This window comes from Sceloporus occidentalis, unplaced genomic scaffold (genome assembly GCF_023333645.1).
Source record: "Sceloporus occidentalis isolate IW3139 unplaced genomic scaffold, rSceOcc1.0.p SCAF_3, whole genome shotgun sequence".
Taxonomy (NCBI): Eukaryota; Metazoa; Chordata; class Lepidosauria; order Squamata; family Phrynosomatidae; genus Sceloporus; species Sceloporus occidentalis.
In genome coordinates, this window is record NW_028316983.1 from 121,762,466 (window position 1) to 121,784,316 (window position 21,851).

The window sequence follows — 21,851 nt, forward strand, 5'->3', positions numbered from 1 at the left end:
GCATGTATTTGTGATCTTCAGAACTCTTAATAAGGCAAGGTGCCCTGATGATGGAGAAGCTGGGCTCTTCAAACAGAATGGAGACAGTTCTGAATTTATACTGTTCTTTTGTATTTTTAAAATTGAGATTCAAAGCTTTTTCCTTTCCCTCTTTACAGCAAACCCAGGGGCTATTTGGGTGAAATCTAATACTGTAATATCACATCACATGATCAGCCCATCTGAGAATTTGTAGACTCTTCTTCTCTATATGTCAAGACGACATGCAGATTAGATGACTTAAATCAACTCTCCCTCTTTTTCTCCTTCCCTTTCCAGCCTACATTTTGTAGCATCTTGCCTGATAAAGAGATCTGAAGATCTCAAAAGCTAAATCCATTTTGGTGCATTGTTGGTTGCTTGATAAAGGTATGGATCATGAATTCCCTGTCTCTGCAGAGGTACAGAGGATGTCTTCCAAGCCCTGGAAGATAACCAGGTGGCCCTATCCACAATGAAGGCCTCACGTTTTGTGAAGCCCTTCGAGAAGGAAGTGGACCGTTGGGAGCGCTGCCTCTCACTCATCTTGGAAGTGATTGAGATGCTGCTTGTCGTGCAACGACAGTGGATGTACATGGAGGTGAGGCGGCCATCTGACAGACTTCCATGTCTAGTTTTGTCTCTTTCCTTTAATAGACATCTCTGCCAGTGTCTCTTTTTACAGGGGCAGAAAGCTATCTTGGTGGCAGGAAGAGTCTTTTTGTGACTTCTTGTTAGAAGTGAGCATCTCTCTCCTTGGGATCTAAGGAGCAGATCTCTCTTGGTGATAACAAGTGTGCCTCTTAATAAATATAAAGTGTTAGCAAGTCACAGGAGTAGTCACTAGTGGATGCCACAGTGACGGCTGTTGTCCATTTCTGTGGAAAGAGTAAAGAGACTCCCTAGTGAGAACCATTCTCATGTTCCTCTGACCATTTTTATTAGTCTCCCATTGCAACCTGGAGAGAGAAAAATTACCCAGAGTCCTTAGAGCATGTTGGAGGCATGCCATACAGAATTCTGGGAATAGGAAATTTGGCCCTTCTTTGAGGGATGCTATCCAGCTCCTTCTCATCCTGGTCTGAAGCTCTTGTTTGTCAATCCTTATCATTGTCACTGTGGAGAAGGAGATCTGGTGCCTGGTGACCCTTAGGCCAAAGGTGAAAAAGAACCTTTGCTTTGGCATCAAGTGATATCCATCTTACCTCCCTCCTTTTGCATTCTGTCACCAGAACATCTTCTTGGGTGAAGACATCCGCAAGCAGTTGCCTAGTGAGTCAGCTTCCTTTGACCAAATCAACAGCAGCTGGAAAACCATCATGGACCGCTTCGTCAAGGACAACAATGCTTTACGGGCCACCCATTTCCCAGGTTGCTGCTGCACCTTTCCATCCTATCGGAGGACATGTGCAGGGGTGCAAGGGGAGGGACCATAACTCATGGCAGGGTGGGGGGCAGGGGGAAGAGCACATGTTCTGTGTTTGTTGCCAAGGAGGAATCTGCATAGTTTGGGGAAAAATGAAGATGGCAACAATGGAGAGGGTGTTCTTGTGAGTCCTAGCATCATGTTCAACCCTCAAAGCATAAAGGTTTTGAGAAAGGGGTGGAGGTGGAGTCACTCACCATTTTGAAGCCTCTTCTGGCATCTATCATTTTGAGATCAGCTAAATGCAGCCATCCTGTCTCAGTCCATGTCCATTCCTGTTGGGATTTTTTAGTGTCTTTGGGGCCTTCCCCTGAAATAGTGGCTCTCGGAGCAGCTTGATGGCCCCAAGACATAAGATGATTTCCTCTGTTCGTAGGGATGGAGTTGTTTGGTTCTGGAGGGATACTGTGGAATTTACTGTGGTGTAAATGAGGAATAGTTTGGGAAAGGTGAGGGAGTAGAGCAGGAGCAGGTGGGCAAGAGATGGAATGTGGCTGGAGGGGCTCATCATCATCATTGTCATCATCATCATCATCATCTGTTGCTGTTGCTGCTAATAATCATGGTGATGTGGTGGGGCAATGACTCCCTTTTGATTTATTCTGGGATCCTTCCTCCCCACAGGACTACTGGACAGGCTGGTGGAAATGAATGCTTCCCTAGAGGAAATCCAGAAGTCTCTTGACATGTACCTGGAGACCAAGCGCCACATCTTCCCTCGCTTCTACTTCCTGTCCAACGATGACCTTTTGGAAGTCCTGGGTCAGTCACGCAACCCAGAAGCTGTCCAGCCCCACCTGAAAAAGTGCTTTGATAACATCAAATGCCTCAAGATGCAGAAGGTATGACTTTGGATTCCCAGTGAGCACTCCTCCTCTGCCCAGCTTGCTTCAATTTGCCCCTTAGTATCTTTTTATGGGCATTTCCATAAATGAAAACTAGCCAAAGCCATCCTTTCCTGCCTTGCTGTGAGAGCTAAAGCCTCTTTGTGGTATGCACTTGTTCTCTTTTTTGTTCTCAGATTGGCCTGACAAACCGATTTGAAGCCTTGGGCATGTTCTCCTTGGATGGTGAATATGTAGATTTCACGCACTCTGTGCTACTAGAGGGACCCGTGGAGGTGAGTCCTGTTTTTTTTTTCTTCCTTTCTCTTGCCTAGCAAACATTTTGCAAGGTAAATTCGATTCTCCATTACAGAAATGCAAACTGTACTGTGAGCTCAAAATCCATACTGTATGTATCCAAAATCCTTTATTAGGATAACCAAAATGACATAAGTATGTAGAGTGACCTTGTTGCACTGCACCTTTGAGACTAACTGAAAGAAAGAAGTTGGCAGCATGAGCTTTTGTAGACTAAAGTCTACTTCCTCAGATGCATTTGGGTAACATAAATAAATCAATATAAAACAGCTTGGAATCTTTTGAAATCTTCAGATCTCGTCATCAGGTAAGAAGCTGATAAGGAAGTGAGGCTGGGAGATGAGAAAGAGGGGGATCATAATGTATTTGATCTGCATGTCTTCTGATAATACTGAAGAGGAAGATTTTGATGCAGACTCGCCAGTGGGGTTAGTCAGATGACATGGTAGTATTAGGTTTTGTCTGGAGTAGCCTCTGGGCATGCTGGAAAGAGGAAGGGAAAGTTGGCACAAATCTTTGTGCCTTTTTGTTTGGCTTAATAAAGTATTCCAGAACACAATGTTATTAGGATCCATACATTATGAATTTTGGAGTGTTTCCCTTGCTGTCTTCTCTGCCCCCCTCCCCCCACAACACATCTTACCCTGTGAAGAAGCTGTGTGTGCACATCATGACAGTTATGAATGCAGCAGACCCACAGTTTCAGGTCCAGGTCCTCAGCATCACAGTTTCAAGAGCCCCACCTGACCTTAGAGTGGAAACATGTTGCTCTAGAGCTCCCCTCTTTCTGGAACTGTGCTTTGAGTTCCAGTGATTTTGGGTTTTATTGATGAAAATGGAGCCATATGCTCTCTTTCAGTCAATGCAATCTATATAATATCCCTGTAATGAAGAATTGAGGGTTCTCTTTTGTGGCCATGGGGCCAAATTCCAATTTGGGAAATAGTTTGGGATGATACATTCCAGAAGGAAATGTCACTAATGCCATAGAGGCGAGAGATCAAGGCCACAGGAAAGAGGGTCAAAGAGAGCACCTGGAGCCAGGCATAATTTCCACCATTTGGGACATTTTGCCGCCAAGCATAGAAAACATACAGAAACTCAATCCTATGCATGTCTTTAAAGTATGAATCCCTTTATTCCCCAACTCTTATATCCAATCAGAGATAAGGACTTGGTTTCTGTTCATAGGGCTGGGGGTGGAGGAAGAAGGGGCAGAGCCTGCACAAAAAGCTTACAACCTGGATGAGAGATCCCCGGTGATTTTTGCATTATGTGGAGTTTTTGAAACTTGAGAGGGAACAACTTATGTGCTCTCATCTTCTCTGACCCCAGAATGTGTTCACAGATATTCATGTGTGGTGCTCACTCTTGCAGGACTGGCTGTGTGACGTGGAACGGGCCATGCGCTGGACTTTGAGGGAGGTGCTGAAGAACTGCCGACTCGCCTTGAAGAAGATGTTGACCAAGAGGGACAAATGGGTGAAGGAGTGGCCTGGACAGGTGAGTTGAGAGGCCAGAGGAGGTCTGGGCATGCTCTGCTGCAGTACCATGCTCTGACTAAGGACTTTTTCATATAGGAAAATTGGAAGGTTAAACTGGTCACAATGCAGGGTCATCCAGAGCGTTAGAGACAATTTCGCAATTGCTTTTCAGACAACGCTGTGCACAAACCGGTCAGAATCCAGACAGAAAGTGAAGTGAATCAGGGAACAAGCATTTTCGCAAAAATACTGTGTTTTCATTTCCAGTTCATTCACAAATGTGCTTTATTTATGTAATTGCAGCAGTCTGAAAACCATGTACCTGATTCTCCCTGTTCCCAGATATCCCATGGTTCCTTGCTGTGCCAAGGAGAGGGAGGCAGGCTTGTTCTTAAAGGGACACACACAACACACACACCTCTTTCCCTCACGTGGCTGCTCTCAAAGGCAGAGAGAGAGGACATTTTGGAATTCCTCCTGTACAGGAGGAAGAAATGGAGGATATGTCCTGGAAAAGAAGGACATCTGGGAGTTTCAGGCAGGTTTATGGACCAGCCCCGTCCTCTTTCTCTCTTGCATGTGTGTGTTTGTGTGTGGTTTTATGGGAGTTTCTAAAGGGAAACCCCAGCCTGCCTTCCTCTGAAACAGCTTCTGGGGCAAAGAAGATTTCCCTTCCTGTTTCTCTTCCCTCTCTGGAGCATGTGTGTGTATGCACTTGTGGAAATGACAGTTTGGAGCATGCATAAAAAAGTTATTTCCAAGCTAGCAACGGGATTAGTCCTCATCTGTCTGAAACCCAAATTCATTTTCAACCCACTTTCTTGCTTAAGTAATGTGCTTTTAACCCCTTGTTGTGCTCTGTGCGTGATAAGTATTAGCGAATTTGCTTGCTTTTCTGGGATGCCAACACTTTAACTGTTTTCAGAATGGAAGCACATAGGTCCCCGTGTGAAAAAGTCCTAAGCTGGAAGTCCCATTGTGACCTGTTGTTCTTTAGCCAAACATGTCTGTGTCTGTATGCATTTCTGCTCTTAAACATAAGAGTGGGCATTTGAAGCTACCTTGTAGATACAGTGCAGGACAGGAAAGATTATGCAGTACTTGAAAGCCTTTTCAGTTGTACTGTGAAATAAGGCATTTTTATGCAGTGGAGGAAACTCCTTGGGTGCATTGCTCCTTCTGTTTGCTCTCATGTGGAGATATTCTGGGTGAGGGTTTGTGCAGCCAAGAACAGTCTCCTCCACTACACAAAAATGCCTTATTTTCATATTTCATAGGGTTTCGCTGGGGATGGTGGCAATGGCAGCTTCTGCAGAAACAGCCAGGCCCCTTGTTCATTCTTATCCTGATTTCACCCCCTTGCAGATGGTGATCACTGCTAGCCAGATCCAGTGGACAGCTGACGTTAGCAAGTGCCTGGTCACCTGCAAAGACCGCGGTGACAAGAAATATCTCAAGACCATGAAGAAGAAGCAGGTGAGAAAAGGCAGCAGCTGAGGGGCCACAGTGGCTGGCTGTAGAGTTTGACAAATCTGCCTTGTTCCTGGATTTCTTTAGGACCCTGTTGTGATTGTACTGGCACGTTTTTAGTGGTGCCTGGTGGTAAACTAATGCTCACACCTTCCTGCCTCCACTTCTTTCAATCCCCTCAGACCTGGCACTTGGTTACTTACAAGTGGCATGGAGTGGGAGAGCTGCTCCAATTTGCTTTTCTTTGGGGATGTCTTGAGGGGAGGGAGCTGGAGCCATGGGGAAATTCAAAGTGGGGCACACCGCCCCCTTTGTCCTCTGGCTCTCCAGTGTTTGGATTTAGTGCATTCAGGCTGGGAACATGTTCCCTTCCTGTGACATCCAGAGAACTCACATATTCGCCAAACAAAGGTGGTGGATATTCTCTGCTAGTTTGGACCAAGTGCTTGCAGAAATGTCTCAAACCGGGAAGCATGATGTCTCTGTAAGACCTCCAGTTTGCCTCAAAATAACAGAGGCAGAGCATTGCTGGCTTGGACCAAGAGAGTTCTTTATACTATAGCATTAGCCTGAAAGTTGCCCCGAGGTGCCAACAGCAGCCCTCTTTCATCATTTATGCAGACATGCAACCTCCCTCCATTAATGAAACTAGCCTTTCAAGGTAGACTGCTGCTGTACACTGAAGCTCTGTTTTGCTATCATGGCTAGAAGAATTTGGTTGGCCTCTTCCTCACAAACAGGCCTTTTTGTGGGCAGGTATCCATGTTAAACAAATATTCGGAGGCCATCCGAGGCAACCTGACCAAAATCATGCGCCTGAAGATCGTGGCATTAGTGACGGTGGAAGTCCACGCCCGGGATGTCATTGAGAGGCTCTACAAGAGTGGCTTTATCGATGTGACATCCTTTGAGTGGCTGAGCCAGCTTCGCCTCTACTGGGAGAAGGTGAGAGGAGCCAACCATGTGCCAGTTGAGGAGGATGGAGTAGCATAGGTGGGAGAAAGGCAGTGGGCAAGAATGGAGTGTGTGTCAGAGAGAGAGAAAGAGACTGAAAGAGAAAGACAAGAGTGCTAATGAGTTTCCGCTGCTGCCCTCTGCTGGACAGAACGGTTGATACTCTACCTTCCCCACTTCATCCATTCTTTTGCTTCCCTCTGCTGTCTGTGGTACAGAACTGCAGCAGAATGTGCTGCTGGGGAAAGCCTGAGCCTGAACTCTCTTCTTCCAGGTGCACCCTTACGGACTGGTGAGCAGCAGCCAGACTGCTTGATCAAGGGAGAACCCAAAAAGCATGTGGAAAGAGCTCCCATTCTGAGCTCTTTTTGCTTTTGGAGCTGCTCAGCTCTGGAATTTGCATTTAGGAAGTGGAATCAGGAGGTTGCCCTGAAAGATGTAGCCTGCCTTGCTGGGACAAATCACACACTCTCAGCCCCAGAAAACCTCATGATAGAATTGCCTTAGGCACTAACAGTAAGAAATTACTTGAAGGTACGCAGCAACAACAAACTTTCTACTAGGCCTGGTCTGAGACCAGGCTGTAGTTGATTTTCAGGAAACAGGTGGGCCCCAGGCAAGATTGGGTACAGAACTAAAGCCAAAGTACAGAATGGAAAGAGGGATGCAGGCATGTAGTCAAACCCAAGCAGAGCTCTCAAGATCCAAGGGAAAGAAGAGGGTCCAATGTGCCAAAGCTAGTCCAAATCCAAGCCACCAACTGGGAAATGGGAGCAAGTGCTTATTAGATCCTTACACTAAAGCAGAAGTGGGGAATCTCTGGATTTTGTTGGACTGTGCCTCCTGTTAGCCCTTATGATTGGTTATGCTGGCAAGAGCTGATGGTACTTCAGTAGCATCTGGAGGGCCTCACAGTCTTCATTTCTCTTAGATAGTTTTTGGCCGGCAAGAGTCAGCTAACAGTGCTTGGGCAGCCAAATACTGCTGCCTCGAAAGTGCGCTTGAACCCTTCAGCTGGGCTTGCAGGAGAAACAGGCTGTTGGTAGCACAGGAGGTCAGGTGCTGGAATCTGGCTGCTGGGAGACCCATTTGAGAAACATCTGTCCCCCAGTATTTCACACTTTCTTTCTTCTGCATGGTGACAAAAAACAATGAGAGCTTAGAAAAGGCTGTGGCAGAATGTCAGTCATTTTACCACTGCTGTAAGAAGTGTCTCATAATTCCTGTGACTTTGGAATGATCTCTCCTCTGCCTTTCCTCCCATCCCGTGTCTTGAGATGCACATGATGGAAACTTTGTTTTCAGGACCTGGACGACTGTGTCATCCGACAGACCAACACTCAGTTTGCCTATGGCTATGAATATTTGGGAAACTCTGGGCGGCTGGTCATCACTCCACTTACTGACAGGTACACCATGGCATGAGCCTCTGGCCCATATTTGTTTTGGCGCTTGTTGAGTAGAGAGGTGGGCATGTGTGGAAGAGCTGGTGTGACTTTCTGACAGGTTGCAACCTGTGTCTTCCTTGTCTTGGTTGGCAAGCCGAGGGATCCGCTAAGAAGATCAGGAGGGGATCAGGAATGTATTTACCAGGCAAAATAAAGGCACTGGGCTTCCAAATAAATACATGAATGGATAAAAGTTTCCTTCAGTCCTCACATCCCTAGCATTGCTGAGATGAGACATTAGAAATTGCTCACCCTTCGAACGCTTTTATTTGTTGTGTTTGCATTCCCTTGGTCACTGTGCCTTTTTTCTTTGAATGCTTAAACTGTATTTCTAAATACTCAACCAAATTTTTAAGTTTTTAATTTTTAATTTTTAAGTTATTATAATGCTAGAAATTTGGACATCACAGGATAATTTCATTGAGGAGGGCAGAGCTCTTAGTTGGGAGAACACCCTAATTTTACTCCCCCCTACCTATAGCTACACACCTGAGAGGGACACCGGAATTGAGGTGGGGGCCTACTGTATGCGGATGTGCAATGGAAACGAATGGAGTATAGACAGAGCAGGAAGGAGTACAGCAGTGGCCAATGAGAAATGAGGAACCAACTGTGATGCACCCACAGTTCTGCTCTGAGAAAAAGTCAACAAGGTTCAAGTTGCTTTCTTCACAGGTGCTACATGACCCTGACCACAGCCCTCCACCTCCACCGGGGAGGGTCCCCCAAAGGCCCTGCAGGCACCGGTAAGACGGAGACAGTGAAGGACCTGGGCAAAGCATTGGGCATGTACGTGATTGTGGTGAATTGCTCTGAAGGTCTGGACTACAAATCGATGGGGCGCATGTACTCTGGCCTGGCACAAGTAAGTAAGATGTAGTGTGTGGAACTTGTGTATGTGTCAGTTGCTGATATCACCAGGCTGGGTTCCTGATGCAATCCAGCACTTGAACTTCCTTTGGGCACCCTGGCTTTCCTCAGCTCATTGCCTTCCTTACTTCACAGACAGGTGCCTGGGGCTGCTTTGATGAATTCAACCGCATCAACATTGAGGTGCTGTCTGTGGTGGCCCAGCAGATCCTTTCCATCCTCTCAGCTTTAGCTGCCAGCATGACTCGCTTCACCTTTGAAGGCCATGAAATCAACTTGGTGTGGTCTTGTGGCATTTTTATCACCATGAACCCAGGTGGGAATCTAGGAGATCTCAGATGGGACAAAGAGTGAGCTGAGCTGAATAGCAGGGGGGTGGAGTAAGGTAGACATACCTCTGTCGCTGCCCAGTGCCCTGTACTGATGTCCTTCCCTGTGCCATGTGGCAGGATATGCTGGGCGCACAGAGCTTCCTGACAATCTCAAGTCTATGTTCCGTCCTATCTCCATGGTGGTACCTGACTCCACCCTCATTGCAGAAATCATCCTCTTTGGAGAAGGCTTCAATAACTGCAAGGTATTGCATGGTTGGTGGGCAAAGTGGGCACAGTGCCATCCCCTGCAGTGAAAGACTTGCCAGAGCTCCAAATTCTTTTCTCCCATTCCCAGGTCCTAGCCAAGAAGGTCTACACCTTGTACTCATTGGCCGTGCAGCAGCTCTCCAAGCAGGACCACTATGACTTTGGCCTCCGGGCACTCACATCTCTGCTCCGTTACGCTGGGAAGAAGCGCAGGGTTCGGCCTGACCTTACAGATGAGGAGGTGCAGTGTTCTTGGCCTTCCAGCATAAAGCTGCATCACCTGAGGGAAGGGCTTGGCCAGGGGTCACACTTTCCCAACCTCCTGCTATACCGTGGCGCCAGCACAGAGAGTCCTTGGCTCATGGTTGCTGAGAGCTCTGCTGTGTTTCCCATCCCACACAATTCATAAAGATTTCTGATACTTGTTTGTTTGTTTGTTTGTTTGTTTATGGATTTGCTTATTTTCAGTCATTCTGGGGTCCTGAGATAATGTGTAAAAACAGAGAAAGTATTATTTAAAAATAGGCTGAAACAATTTCCTGTAAAATCAGTTTTAAAGAAACTGGTATTAGTTTTTTGTGGGTTTTTCGGGCTATGTGGCCATGTTCTAGAAGATTTTCTTCCTGACGTTTCGCCAGCATCTGGGGCCGGCATCTTCAGTTATGTGCGTACAGTGTGCCCTTTTACATGGCTTTCAGCTTACGCTGAAACTATTTGCCTTATGCGGAGAAATCCGGAATGGATCCCCCATGTAAGGCAAAGGCATACTGTATATAACATGATCTATATACAGCAGTGATGGTGGGCAGAATGATTGTCCACACCAGTTACAGGGGACGGGGCTTCTTTGTACGTGTGCCTTTGATGGCTTTGGGAATGATGCAGAAACCCCTCCACCAATGGGATCCTCTTGGAGTGAGTGATAATTTCTGTTACGGGAGGCCTATACCTGCCACCTTCACTTTTGCTCTCCTGCTTCTAGGCTCTTTAATAATCTCTTCTGTTTTGGTTCCTTCTTAGGTTCTCCTCATGGCCATGAAGGACATGAATATAGCCAAACTGACATCCAGTGATGTGCCCCTCTTCAACGCCATCATTCAGGACCTCTTTCCGGGCATCGAATGCCCTGTCATTGATTATGGAAAGGTCAGCCAACCAGTCTCTGATCTCTTTCCTCTCAAGTTTTACTCAGGTGGGCTTAGCCTCTCTTTTCTGGGTAATGGGCCACCGTCACCACCAATTGCTGAGATGTTGCCCATCAGAGAAAGATCTCTCCCTCCCCCTTCTAGTTACTCTTTGGGATCCACCACCTCATAGAAATGGTGGGGAAGCAGTAGCGTTCATTCCTGGGGCAGTGGGCTATAATACGCAGAGTAATTTACAGCGCTTTATAAATAAAGGTTAATAATAATAATAGCTTTTGGATCTCAGAAAGGTTTTTCCTTTCCTCCTCCCTTTCCTCCCAGATCAAGGAAGTGCTTGAGCAGGAGTTGAGGGAAATGGGGCTTCAGGTGATCCCCTTCACTATAACCAAGGTGATCCAGCTGTACGAGACCAAGAACTCCCGCCACTCCTCCATGATTGTGGGCAACACAGGCAGCGGCAAGACTGTCACCTGGCGTGCCTTGCAAGCTACCCTCTGTAGCCTGCACAAGAGCGGAGACCCCACTGGCAACATAGTCCGGGTCAGTAGGCTGTTGTGTTGGTTTTCCAGGACCTGTACTAAAGGTGGGCAGGGCAATGCAAAGAGCTGAATGGTCCCCTGCCTCCCTCGGCTCTGCCCATCTAGCTGTTTTCTCCTCAGCATCCCAATTCACTTATTTCCTGTCTTTGCAAGCATCTTCTTGGGCTTGGTGGTGTGGTATTCTTCCTTTTTAGCTTTTTGCTTTATCAAAGAGTCTCTGCTGGTTGGGTTCTGTCCTGTATTTTTTTTCTGTGGGATGGGTGTCATGTTGAATATTGTTGCTTGCCCTTGCCAATGGAAAGAAGATGCAAATTACCCATAGCCCCCAAGGAGCTCTGGCTTTGAGCAACCATAGAGAGCTGTAGAGAAATAAAGGGCAGGTGTGTGGTGGGTCTTAGCTAGACAGAAGGCCCCTTGCTTCCTTCTGACTGTGGCTTGCTCTCCCTCTTGCCTCCGTTCCTTCTCTCTTTCCTTGCTGGGCCTTCCTTCTTCCAGGAATTCCCCTTGAACCCGAAGGCAGTTTCCTTGGGTGAGCTGTACGGAGAGTACGACCTCAACACCAATGAATGGACAGACGGCATTCTGTCCAGTGTGATGCGAACGGCCTGTGCAGGTACTCCAGAATTGAACGCCACTGTGTTGGGGCATGTGTTTATGAGGGAGGGAGGTGCCAGAGATCTGGGTAGAAGTGTGGAAAGAAAGGCATCCATTTCTCAGTGGGTTATGTGGTGCATTGCCTAGGTAACTGCTTTGCACTGAGTCAGATGCTCGGGCCATCCAGTTCAGGCTTACCTACCCTGGACTAAATCCTATTGTTATCCATTAGAGTTATCTATGGGTTGGCTCACCATTCAAGAATGGATTGATTGGACCTATTCTAGGTGGTAATAAACAATAGGATGTCAGCCACTGTGTGGCAGTAAAGGTGACAGCAGAATCTGACAGCAGCATTGGACACAGCACAGTTTCCTTTCTAGGGTGCAACTTTGTCAGGCTGCTCTGCAGGCCAGCCTAGTTGCAAGTTATGCAAAGGCCTGAAGTTTAAATCATGGGTTGGGGGTGCTGAGGGCTAAAGGGCAGAGGAAGGAAAGGGCAGAGGGATCAACAGTTATGCCCACAGGAAACAAAGGAATAGTTGAGAGTCCAGAGCTTCAAAATGTTAAAAAAAAAATTTTTTTTTTTGGATAACAACTCCCACAGTCCTCAAGCCAGCATGATTACTAATTGGGTACTTTTAGAAGTTAGGGCCATGATTTGATTCTCAGCTCAGCCATAAAACCCACTGGGTGCTTTGGCTGTGAAGGCACTGTGCAATATAGCAGCTAAGTAAAGGCCTCAGTCAGGTAAGCTTCAAGCATGAGGAATCCCTGGCTCAATTCTGTTGCATCTTTTGCCTCCTTCTTTCTAATCCTCCTCCTTACTAGCACATTCCTGCCTTCCTTCTGCCTGGTTGCTTCTCAGCGACCATTTCCTCACACACTGAGCAAGGGAAGAATGCAAAAAACATCTCTGCTGGCCATCACAGGCTGGGACCAATGATCTTGATGGCGTTGGCTGCTCTGTCGGGAGTTGCCCTCAGAGACTTGGGGTGCTGAACTGCAAGCTTCTGGGGATTCATGCCAGCCCAGCTGCCAAGTCCTGGCATTGTTGCCTGCTGCTCTTCAGGTCTGCCTCTTGCAGTTTGCCTGATAGGGGGCAAAGGTGATTATCTCCGTATATTGGCAGGTGACCTCCCACAGGCCTTTGCTTTTTAAATGCCAGCAGGGTGATGGGATGGCTGTTTCTAGGAAGGAGTGGAGGAGGAAAGGAGCAGGAGGCCCTCCTCTGACCCCAATTTCTATGATAATTAAAAGCAAGAGTGTGGTGGCATGCATGTTGATTTGTGGGGACAGAGGAAGCAGAAATCTACAGCTTTTCCTCTTAGAGCAATGCCAGGACTTGGCAGCTGGGCTGGCATGCATCCCCTGAAGCTTGCAGTTCAGCACCCCAAGTCTTTGAGGGCAACTCCCGACAGAGCAGCCAAGTCTCACCCTCAGCCACCCTTGCCTCTGCTTGCTATCAGAAACTATACCAGTACTGGCAGAAAAGAAAACCTCCCTTGTCCTTGTGGAGGAGGATCCTGACCATCCATTTGTTTCTGGGGCAGGAGAAAGAAGTAACTGGCCATGTGCAGAGTGCTGGGAAGTGGCTGCTGGAACAAATCATCCTCAGGGCTAAGGTTCTGGCCTAGTTAAGCTATATCACAGCATGGTCTGTTTTCAACCTTTGGGCTTCAGGATCTCAGGTTCCCACTTGCCAGTCAGCCTTGCTTCCTTGATCCCCCGCCCCCCACAGCCCTCTAACCTCAACTCCTATCCCACTCTGACCTCCTCACAGGCATTCCCCCTCAACCCCAAAGCTTTGAGTCTCGGGGAATTGTTTGGGAGCTATGACCTAGCCACCAATGAATGGTGCGATGGCATTCTGGCTTCCATCATGCGAGAAGTCTGCACAGGTATTTACCCTCTGGAAGGCCTGTCTTGGCCGTGCCAGGTGCCAGCCTCGGCTGCCAATCACTCTTCCTTTTCTGAGAAAGCTGGCACCTCTGTTTGCCTGAGTCAATCAACCTCTTCAAAAACAAGCCCTTGGAAGAAATTCACTGCCTCTCTTCTGAAATTTTCTCTGTCAGAATTCAAAAGGCTCGGTGGATACATTGGAGGAGGCTTGCTGTGATTGCAGCATTTGTTGAGCTTGTGTGTGTCAATAACCAGTTGTGCATGTTCTTCCACTGACTCCCTTTCTCTGAGGTGCTGATTGTGGCTTTCAGTATGGCATTTTTAAAGTTCTCATTAAGGTAGGAGAATGAGGGGGAAAATATTGATGAGTCTAATAATGACTCTTCCTATAGGTATTCTCCATACATTTGGATTGAACTTAAGGTAGTTGAGTCTGTCTGCCTACTGTACATTCTGACTGGCATTGGACCTTACCACACAGGGCACAGAAGTAGGGTCAGTTCGCATTGGTCGATGTGTATTTGCGTCATATCGCATCGTTCATTCACACCCGCGCTCTCTGAATACGCTTTGCCGATTCGTATTTGCATCATATCGCATCGTTCATTCACACCTGGGCGGCCTTCCGAATCAAGGTTTTGCGAATCGGCCAATGCGTATTCAGGCAAAGTGAGGCAAGTGCAGATTGGATAACCACACCAGCCCAATACAATGTGTATTGGCCGATTCGCATCGGCAGCCTTGCACATGCTCTGTGGGGCTCTGAACGGGGCGCAACATTTTTAACTTACAGGGTGAAGAATGAGGTCACTGTTTAGTGCGTAATATCGTGAGAATTGCTGCCTTTAGCCACTTATGAAAGGGGTTTGCACCATCTGTATATGTGTGTGTGTGCGTGCGTGTATGTATGTGTATATATATATATATGCACACACATAAATACATATTTATATATATACGTACATATTTATATATATATATATATATACACATAGTGGTAAAGCCAAAAGTGAGATGCCTTTTTTTATGTGTACACACACATTTGTCTGTGTGAGTGTTTATACACACACACACACACACACACACAGTGGTACAGCCAAAAGTGTGAAGCCGTATATATACAGTGGACCCTTGTTATACGCTGGGGTTTGGTTCCAAGATCTCCCGTGTATAACAAAATCCGTGTATGCTCAAGTCCTATTGAATATAATGACATAGCAAAATGGTGTCCCTTATAAAAAATGGAAAATCAAGGTAAATTTATACTTTTTTGGAACATTTTCAAACCGTGTATGCTTAAATCCGTGTATAAAAAATCCATGTATAAGAAGGGCCGACTGTATGTGTACACATACAGGTGTGTGTGTGTGTGTGTGTGTGTGTGTATTTCTTCTTCATGGTCTGCGAATCATACAAATGGGTTTCACTGCGCCTGCGCAGTGCTGTTCGGAAACTTCTAGAATCACTGGGCAAAGTACTCTTTGCAACATATAGAAACTTTTTGGCGGTAGCTCCGCCCACCCCCTATAAAACCCCGGTTCCCGCTCTTTTCCCCAGTTCCATTTTTCCGCTGCGTTTGCTGCTGTTTGGAACTTCGCACTTGTTAGCTTCCTCTTTGAATCACTGGTTTGACTCGGACTGTCTTTGGACTTTGCCTCTTTCTGTTTTCCCCATGTGATTGACCTACTGGACTGTTGACCTCGAGCTCGGATTCCATCTCTCTGTCTGTCGACCTCGTTACGATGTCTCCTCCATTCAAGAAATGCGACGTTTGCGGGGGGAAGATCCCCGTTCAGGACCCGCACTCTTCTTGTCTCCTCTGCCTGGGAAGGGACCACGATTCCAAGGCTTGCCCGCTGTGTAAGTCCATGTCCTCCCAGGGCAGAAAAAATCGGGAATCCCGTCTTACCTCCACTATTGCCCAAGGAAAGATCTGGGAAGGGGACCCCTGTCCATCTTCAGCGCCTTCTGCTTCCGTCAATTCCCCTCCGACTTCTGCCCATGCTAGTCCGGCTAGCGCTCCACCGGCTTTGGCCCCTGCGGCTCAGGAACCTGGGCAGACCGCCCCGACTCTTATTGTGGCCCATGGTTCCACCAAACCCAATACCACCTCCAAACCTGTCCAACAACCCCACAAGTCGGGTTCTGTGGCTTCCTCGACCCCGTCAGCCTCGGTCCGTGAGGAGGCGACGACTTCGAAGCGGGCAGCCACCGGCCATAAGTCCCGCAGGGCGACTCCATCGTCGGATCCCAGTCCTAAGAGGCTTAAGGGCAGTGACAAGACCTCCAAGGACCGTGGTGGGGCTGCCAAACAGGATGGCAAGACCTCTAAGGACCACGCTGGGACCACCAAACTGGATGACTTGGGGTCCTCCAACGCGAAGGCTGGTACCGAGGGTAAGGACAAGTCGGGTGCAAAAGTCTCCAATATGCCCATTCCATTCTTCCCTCCTAACACACCACGGGAGTCAGCCTCCTCCAAGAAGAGAGCTCTGTCTACAGCCGCCTCGACTCCTCAGGCTCCAGCCACAAAGAGAGCTAAGGCTCGGGACCCTGTCAAGTCCCGCTCTGGATCTGTACCCAGGAAGGCTGGCAACCGGGACCGCCCACGTTCCCGCTCTCGCTCCCTGCTTCCCAGGGACCTCCGGCGAAGCACCACTCTCCCCAAGGCGAGCCTATCGAAAGGGACCCTACCGACACCAATGGTGCAATCATTAGGGAGGAACAGTCGACTGCCCCCGGGCCTTCAGCCTCCACGACCATTGCATATATACACCCTGATGACGATGAGTCCCACTCCCACAGGAGGAGATCACCTTCACCCTTATGGTCCGGACGAGATCACCTACGCCTTCACCTGTGCGGGATCCAGATGACGATTCCTATTTCTACGACTCTGTCCTGGACTGCGGCCAGCACTCACAGGCACACGCTGATAGAATGGATCAGCCAAGCAAGTGGATGCAAAACACAGACCTTGCAAGGATTCAGCGTGAAAGCAGTCCAAGAAGTCAAGCCGAGGTCAGGATACCAGAAGACAAAGCAAACCGAAAGCCAAGCCGAAGTCAGGATACTGGGAGTCAGAGTGGTCAAAGCGGTCCGAGGTCAAAGCAACAAGGAATCAAGATACAAGAAGCCAGTGCTAGCAGCAATCATGCCAAGGGATCATGCAATAAACTCTGGCAAACAGTGAAGGTCTCTCAACAGTTTAAGTAAGAGAAACTCTCCCCCGTGCCACCTGAGGCTGGTTGGCTAATTGCCTCTCTGCAATCCTCTTGGATCTGCGCCTGCAAGCACTCTCAGCCCTTCTCTCTTTGAACGTAGGCACCTCCAGGCAAGCTTCCTCCCCAGAGTCATCACTAGGCTGTTGCACCATAGGAGGCCCCTCTTTAGCACTAGGACCTGGTTGGGCCTCCTCCTCTGGGGCTGGGAGGGCACAGCTGGGACCTGGCAGAGCAGGATTGCCACCTGGTGTAGCCTCAATCAGCTCCTGCTCTGGAGGAGGCTCATCCTCCTCCTCATCCTCCGAGAGCCGATCTTGGCTGGGCATGACAGACTCGGAGACCGACAGGTTTTACGTGGCAGTGCCGAGAAACATAGCCATACTGAAGTTCCCACCTAAGCACGACCGGTACCGAGAGGATGTGAGTGCCCGTACCAAAGCCCGCCCTCGCTCCCCGACTCGCCGTCAGACGGAACAGCCCAAGGCGAGAATCGCCGTGGAGGTCATCCCTTCGGACTCGGAGCCGGACCCTCCTGCCGAATCCAATGCCCCCTCGGAGGATGAGGACCGGGCGGAGGACTTTTCGTTGGGCCTTCACCAGCCAGAGCCTGCTTCACCAACAGATGACGTGCGAACCTTCAGCAAGCACGTCATTGATGTCCTGCGTCTTAGACATCAAGTTGGCCTACCCGGAGGAGGTGGCTAAGGACCCGATCAAGCGACGGGTCCAAGGCCAGGTGCAGACACCGCCATCTATACCGTTCCTGCCGTCACTGGAGTCCCTTGTGAAACGCTCCTGGGACGCCCCGGCTTCTCTGTTGGGACCGCCTCGCAAGATAGAGTCCCTTTACAGGGTCTCATCCCCGAACGCTCCCTGGGTGGCCTCTCACCCTCGCCAGAATTCCGCGATTGTTGAGGGAGCCCAGCACACCTCGACTCAGTGCCAATCTTCTCTCCCCTTGGATAAGGAGGCCAAGAAGATTGACACCCTTGCGAGGAAGGCCTATATGGCGTTGGCTCTGGCAGTGAAAGCCATAAATTACACGGCCTGCATGGGGGCCTATGTCCAGACCCTCATGGAAGGAATCTCCCCGATCATCCCTGATGTCCCTGATAACGCGCAGCGCACCTTGGCGGAGATCAGGGATGAAACCCACTCAATCGGAAGCTGGCTGATCACCGCATCCAGGAATGTGGTGGAGTGCTCTGGTAGGGTCATGGCAGCTTCCATCGCAGTGCGACGACACGCCTGGCTCCGCGGATCGGACCTGAATCAGGGTGTTCAAGCCGCAATCGAGGAGATGCCCATCGACGACTCGGGACTCTTCCACGCCGACACGGACGATAAACTAAACAGAAAGTTTAGGATGAAGGCGGCGGCTAGGAAGCACGGCATGTCCGCCCCCGGCACTCCCCAATTTCGGAAGCGATTGAGTTCCTGGCATCACCAGCAAGGTCAGTCCCAGAGACCATTTTACCAGGACCGCCAGTTTCAGCAACAGGGCTCCCAGCGGCAGAGGTACCCATCCCAATCCTCTTCCTCTTCTGGTCATTGAGCTTACCCCCCCAAGTACCGTAAGGCTCGGAGGCAGGATGCTGACCAGTCCAAGAAGAGGGCATGAAGTCCCCCAGCGCACTTCGTTTCTCCTATCCCTTACTTTTTGAACATTCTTCGGCCTTTTGTCACCATATGGGCCTCTATCACTACCAACTCCTGGGTCTTAAACATCGTCCGAAGGGGCTATACCCTCGAGTTCGAAGAGCTCCCACCCACCGGAGTTTTTATTTCCACCTCGGACACCCTTCTCGACAAAGTGCGCTCTCTCCTCCAGAAAGGAGCGATATCGCCCTTACCACCTGTGTTGACTAGAGCCTTTTTCTCCAGGTACTTCACGATACCAAAGTCGGATGGCGGAATCAGACCCATTTTAGATCTAAGGGGGCTCAATTCCTTTTTGCAGTACTGAATGTTTCGCATGGTAACTTTAGCTTCCATTTTGCCTTTGCTTCACCAGGACCTTTGGTTCGTGACAGTAGACCTGAAGGATGCTTATTTCCATGTAGGAATTCGGGAGTCCCACCGGAGATTCCTCGCCTTCACCATCGGCTCTGCCGCTTATCAATACAACGTCCTGCTGTTCAGCCTGGCCATGGCTCCGAGGGTCTTCACAAAGTGCATGGCCCCGGTGGTGGCTTACCGCCACCAGAAGGGCTTCAGGGTCTTCCCGTACCTGGACGACTGGCTATTTGCAGCTCCCTCTCAGGAAGAGCTGCAGGATGCAATCCACTTCGCACTGGACCTCCTGTCAGCCCTAGGACTGATTGTCAACCTAGAAAAGTCTCATCTAGTCCCGGCCAAGCAGGTCCGTTTCATCGGCTCCATTCTCGACTCCGAAGAATGCACCGCGTATCTGCCACAGGATCGCTTCCTGGCATTGTCGGTGGCAGTAAAGGCTGTCCGGGCCCACAGGAGAGTAAGGGCCAGAGACATCCAGGTGGCCCTGGGGCACATGGCGTCCACGACGTTTGTAACCCCATGGGCGAGACTCCGGCTGAGGCCACTCCAATCGTGGTTCCTGTCGGTCTTTGACCCCATGATGGACCTTCCGGACAGATGGCTCACCGTGCTGAGACCGGTCGCCGCTTCCCTACTGTGGTGGCTAGACTCCCGCAAGGTCTGCGTCGGCATGCCCTTCATTCAGCTACAGCCACAATTGACCCTGACGACGGATGCGTCGATGGAAGGTTGGGGCGCCCACCTCTTGGACTTGTGTGTAAGGGAGAGGTGGTCCCGGCAAGAGGGTACTCTCCACATCAACGCACTCAAGATGTTAGCTGTGGAAAAAGCGTTGAAGGCCTTTGAATCCAGCATCACAGGCAAGGTAGTCCTTCTGAGAATGGACAACACAACTGTGATGTACTATGTCAACAAGCAAGGAGGTACCAAGTCAAGGACACTCTTGGACATTACCCTGAGAATCTGGGACTGGTGCATCCGAAGATGCATTCTTCTCCAGGTGATCCACCTGCCAGGAGACGAGAACAGCTTGGCAGATCGGCTCAGCAGAACCTCCTCAGCCTGCCACGAATGGACGCTCCATCCAGAGGCTGTCTACGACCTGTTCTGTCGATGGGGAACCCCTCAAATCGACCTATTTGCGACGGCCTCCAACAGTCATTGTCCCCAGTTCTGTCCTAGAATGCGGCACGAGAGATCCCTCGGAGACGCGTTCGCCTTCGATTGGTCCGGGGAGAGTGGGGTGGGCGGAACTACCACCAAAAAGTTTCTATATGTTGCAAAGTATACTTTGCCCAGTGATTCTAGAAGTTTCCGAACAGCACTGCGCAGGCACAGTGAAACCCATTTGTATGTATTCGCAGATGACCACTCGAAGAAATACTGTTACAGGTAAGTAACCTGTCCATATACACACACACACACACACACACACACACACATATATATACACACACACAAACTGTGGAGCAGCCGAAAGTGTAATGCTGCATGTATATGCTTACACACACATCTTTGTGTGTGTGTGTATGTGTATACACACACATACATATATACACACATATACATATATACACACACACACACACACACACACACACACACACAAACTGTGGAGCAGCCGAAAGTGTAATGCTGCATGTATATGCTTACACACACATCTTTGTGTGTGTGTGTGTGTGTGTGTATACACACACATACATATATACACACATATACATATATATAAACACACACACACAAACTGTGGAGCAGCCGAAAGTGTAATGCTGCATGTATATGCTTACACACACATCTTTGTGTGTGTGTGTGTGTATACGCACATATACGTATACATTCCCCCCCCCCCCCACACACACACAAAAGGTTTCTGCTTTATCTCGGTCAGTGGAAAAATCACTCCCCAGCCCCGGCGGTTGTCCTGAAAGGGGAAAGGGCCAACGGAAGGAGATGGGGGAAATTCCAGCGCAGCATCATGGGCAATTTGTAACCCGGTGGTCTTCAGGAGAACCAGCGGATTGGATGTACACACCAGCCAAAGCAGCAGAGGTTTCGCATTGGCCATCAGTACGGATCCCGTGAATCCACTAATTTTGCGGACTCGCAAAACGGATTAGCCGGCTGCCTTCAGTTCGGAACCCCGCCGTGAATACGCATTGGCCAAAGCGTATTCACGTTATATCACATTGGTCAATACATATTCTGAGCTCACAGGTATGGAATTGGTCAATACATATTCTGAGCTCACAGGTATGGAACACCAATGCGATATAACGCGAATACGCATCGACCAATGCGAACCGACCCTACTTCTGTGCCCTGTGTGGAAAAGTCCATTGACTGTCCAAAACAAACCCACACCAACACATCTGCTGGTCATGCTAGCTGAGGAGTTCTGATTATTTAGCCACAGAAGTAATATTTTCAAGTTCTGTTTTTCCCCCCAGCCCATTCAGTGACTAAATATCATTTCAAGGAGGAAAGTAGGTAATCCACAGTCCTGAGACCAATCGTGCCTCGGTGAAGCGAGCAAGATTCTACATTCTAGTTGCACTTGCTTGCCTTGGGACCTGACTGGGCTTCTTCTCTGCCGTCTTTGCTCAGATGAGAAACCTGACGAGAAGTGGATCCTTTTTGATGGCCCCGTTGACACATTGTGGATTGAGAGCATGAACTCAGTCATGGATGACAACAAAGTGCTGACACTGATCAATGGTGAGAGGATTGCCATGCCTGAGCAGGTGAGCCAGCAATCCTTCCCCAGCTGGTCTCTGGGTTGTCATCCCCAGCTGATCTCTGCTCAGGATGGATGGTTACTTTCTTTTCCTTCCCTGCTGCAGGTGTCTTTGTTGTTTGAGGTGGAAAACCTTGCAGTAGCCTCTCCTGCCACAGTCTCCCGGTGTGGAATGGTGTACACAGATTACAGCGACTTGGGCTGGAAGCCATACGTCCTTTCCTGGATTGAGAAGCGCCCAAAGGTACTTGAAGGGAGAAGTGGAAATTTGTGGTTGGTGCAGTCTGGGGATTGTACAAAGGTGC

General features: G+C 49.0%; 1 protein-coding gene across 5 annotated transcripts in view; it reads left to right on the top strand.

Moving 5' to 3' along the window:
* The window catches only part of LOC149316677 (dynein axonemal heavy chain 2-like), a 122,985-nt gene that overhangs the window by 59,515 nt on the left and 41,619 nt on the right, over nt 1–21,851 (top strand). For all 5 annotated transcript variants that reach the window (XM_089516014.1, XM_089516012.1, XM_089516016.1 and 2 more), the window contains exons 29-45: nt 439–619; nt 1,251–1,389; nt 2,069–2,286; nt 2,466–2,564; nt 3,964–4,089; nt 5,436–5,546; nt 6,297–6,485; nt 7,800–7,903; nt 8,618–8,807; nt 8,948–9,128; nt 9,262–9,389; nt 9,482–9,634; nt 10,414–10,539; nt 10,860–11,078; nt 11,573–11,690; nt 21,417–21,553; nt 21,653–21,790. In XM_089516014.1, the coding sequence (XP_089372140.1) occupies nt 439–619; nt 1,251–1,389; nt 2,069–2,286; nt 2,466–2,564; nt 3,964–4,089; nt 5,436–5,546; nt 6,297–6,485; nt 7,800–7,903; nt 8,618–8,807; nt 8,948–9,128; nt 9,262–9,389; nt 9,482–9,634; nt 10,414–10,539; nt 10,860–11,078; nt 11,573–11,690; nt 21,417–21,553; nt 21,653–21,790 (2,557 nt within the window). The remainder of the gene's footprint in view (nt 1–438; nt 620–1,250; nt 1,390–2,068; nt 2,287–2,465; nt 2,565–3,963; nt 4,090–5,435; nt 5,547–6,296; nt 6,486–7,799; nt 7,904–8,617; nt 8,808–8,947; nt 9,129–9,261; nt 9,390–9,481; nt 9,635–10,413; nt 10,540–10,859; nt 11,079–11,572; nt 11,691–21,416; nt 21,554–21,652; nt 21,791–21,851) is intronic.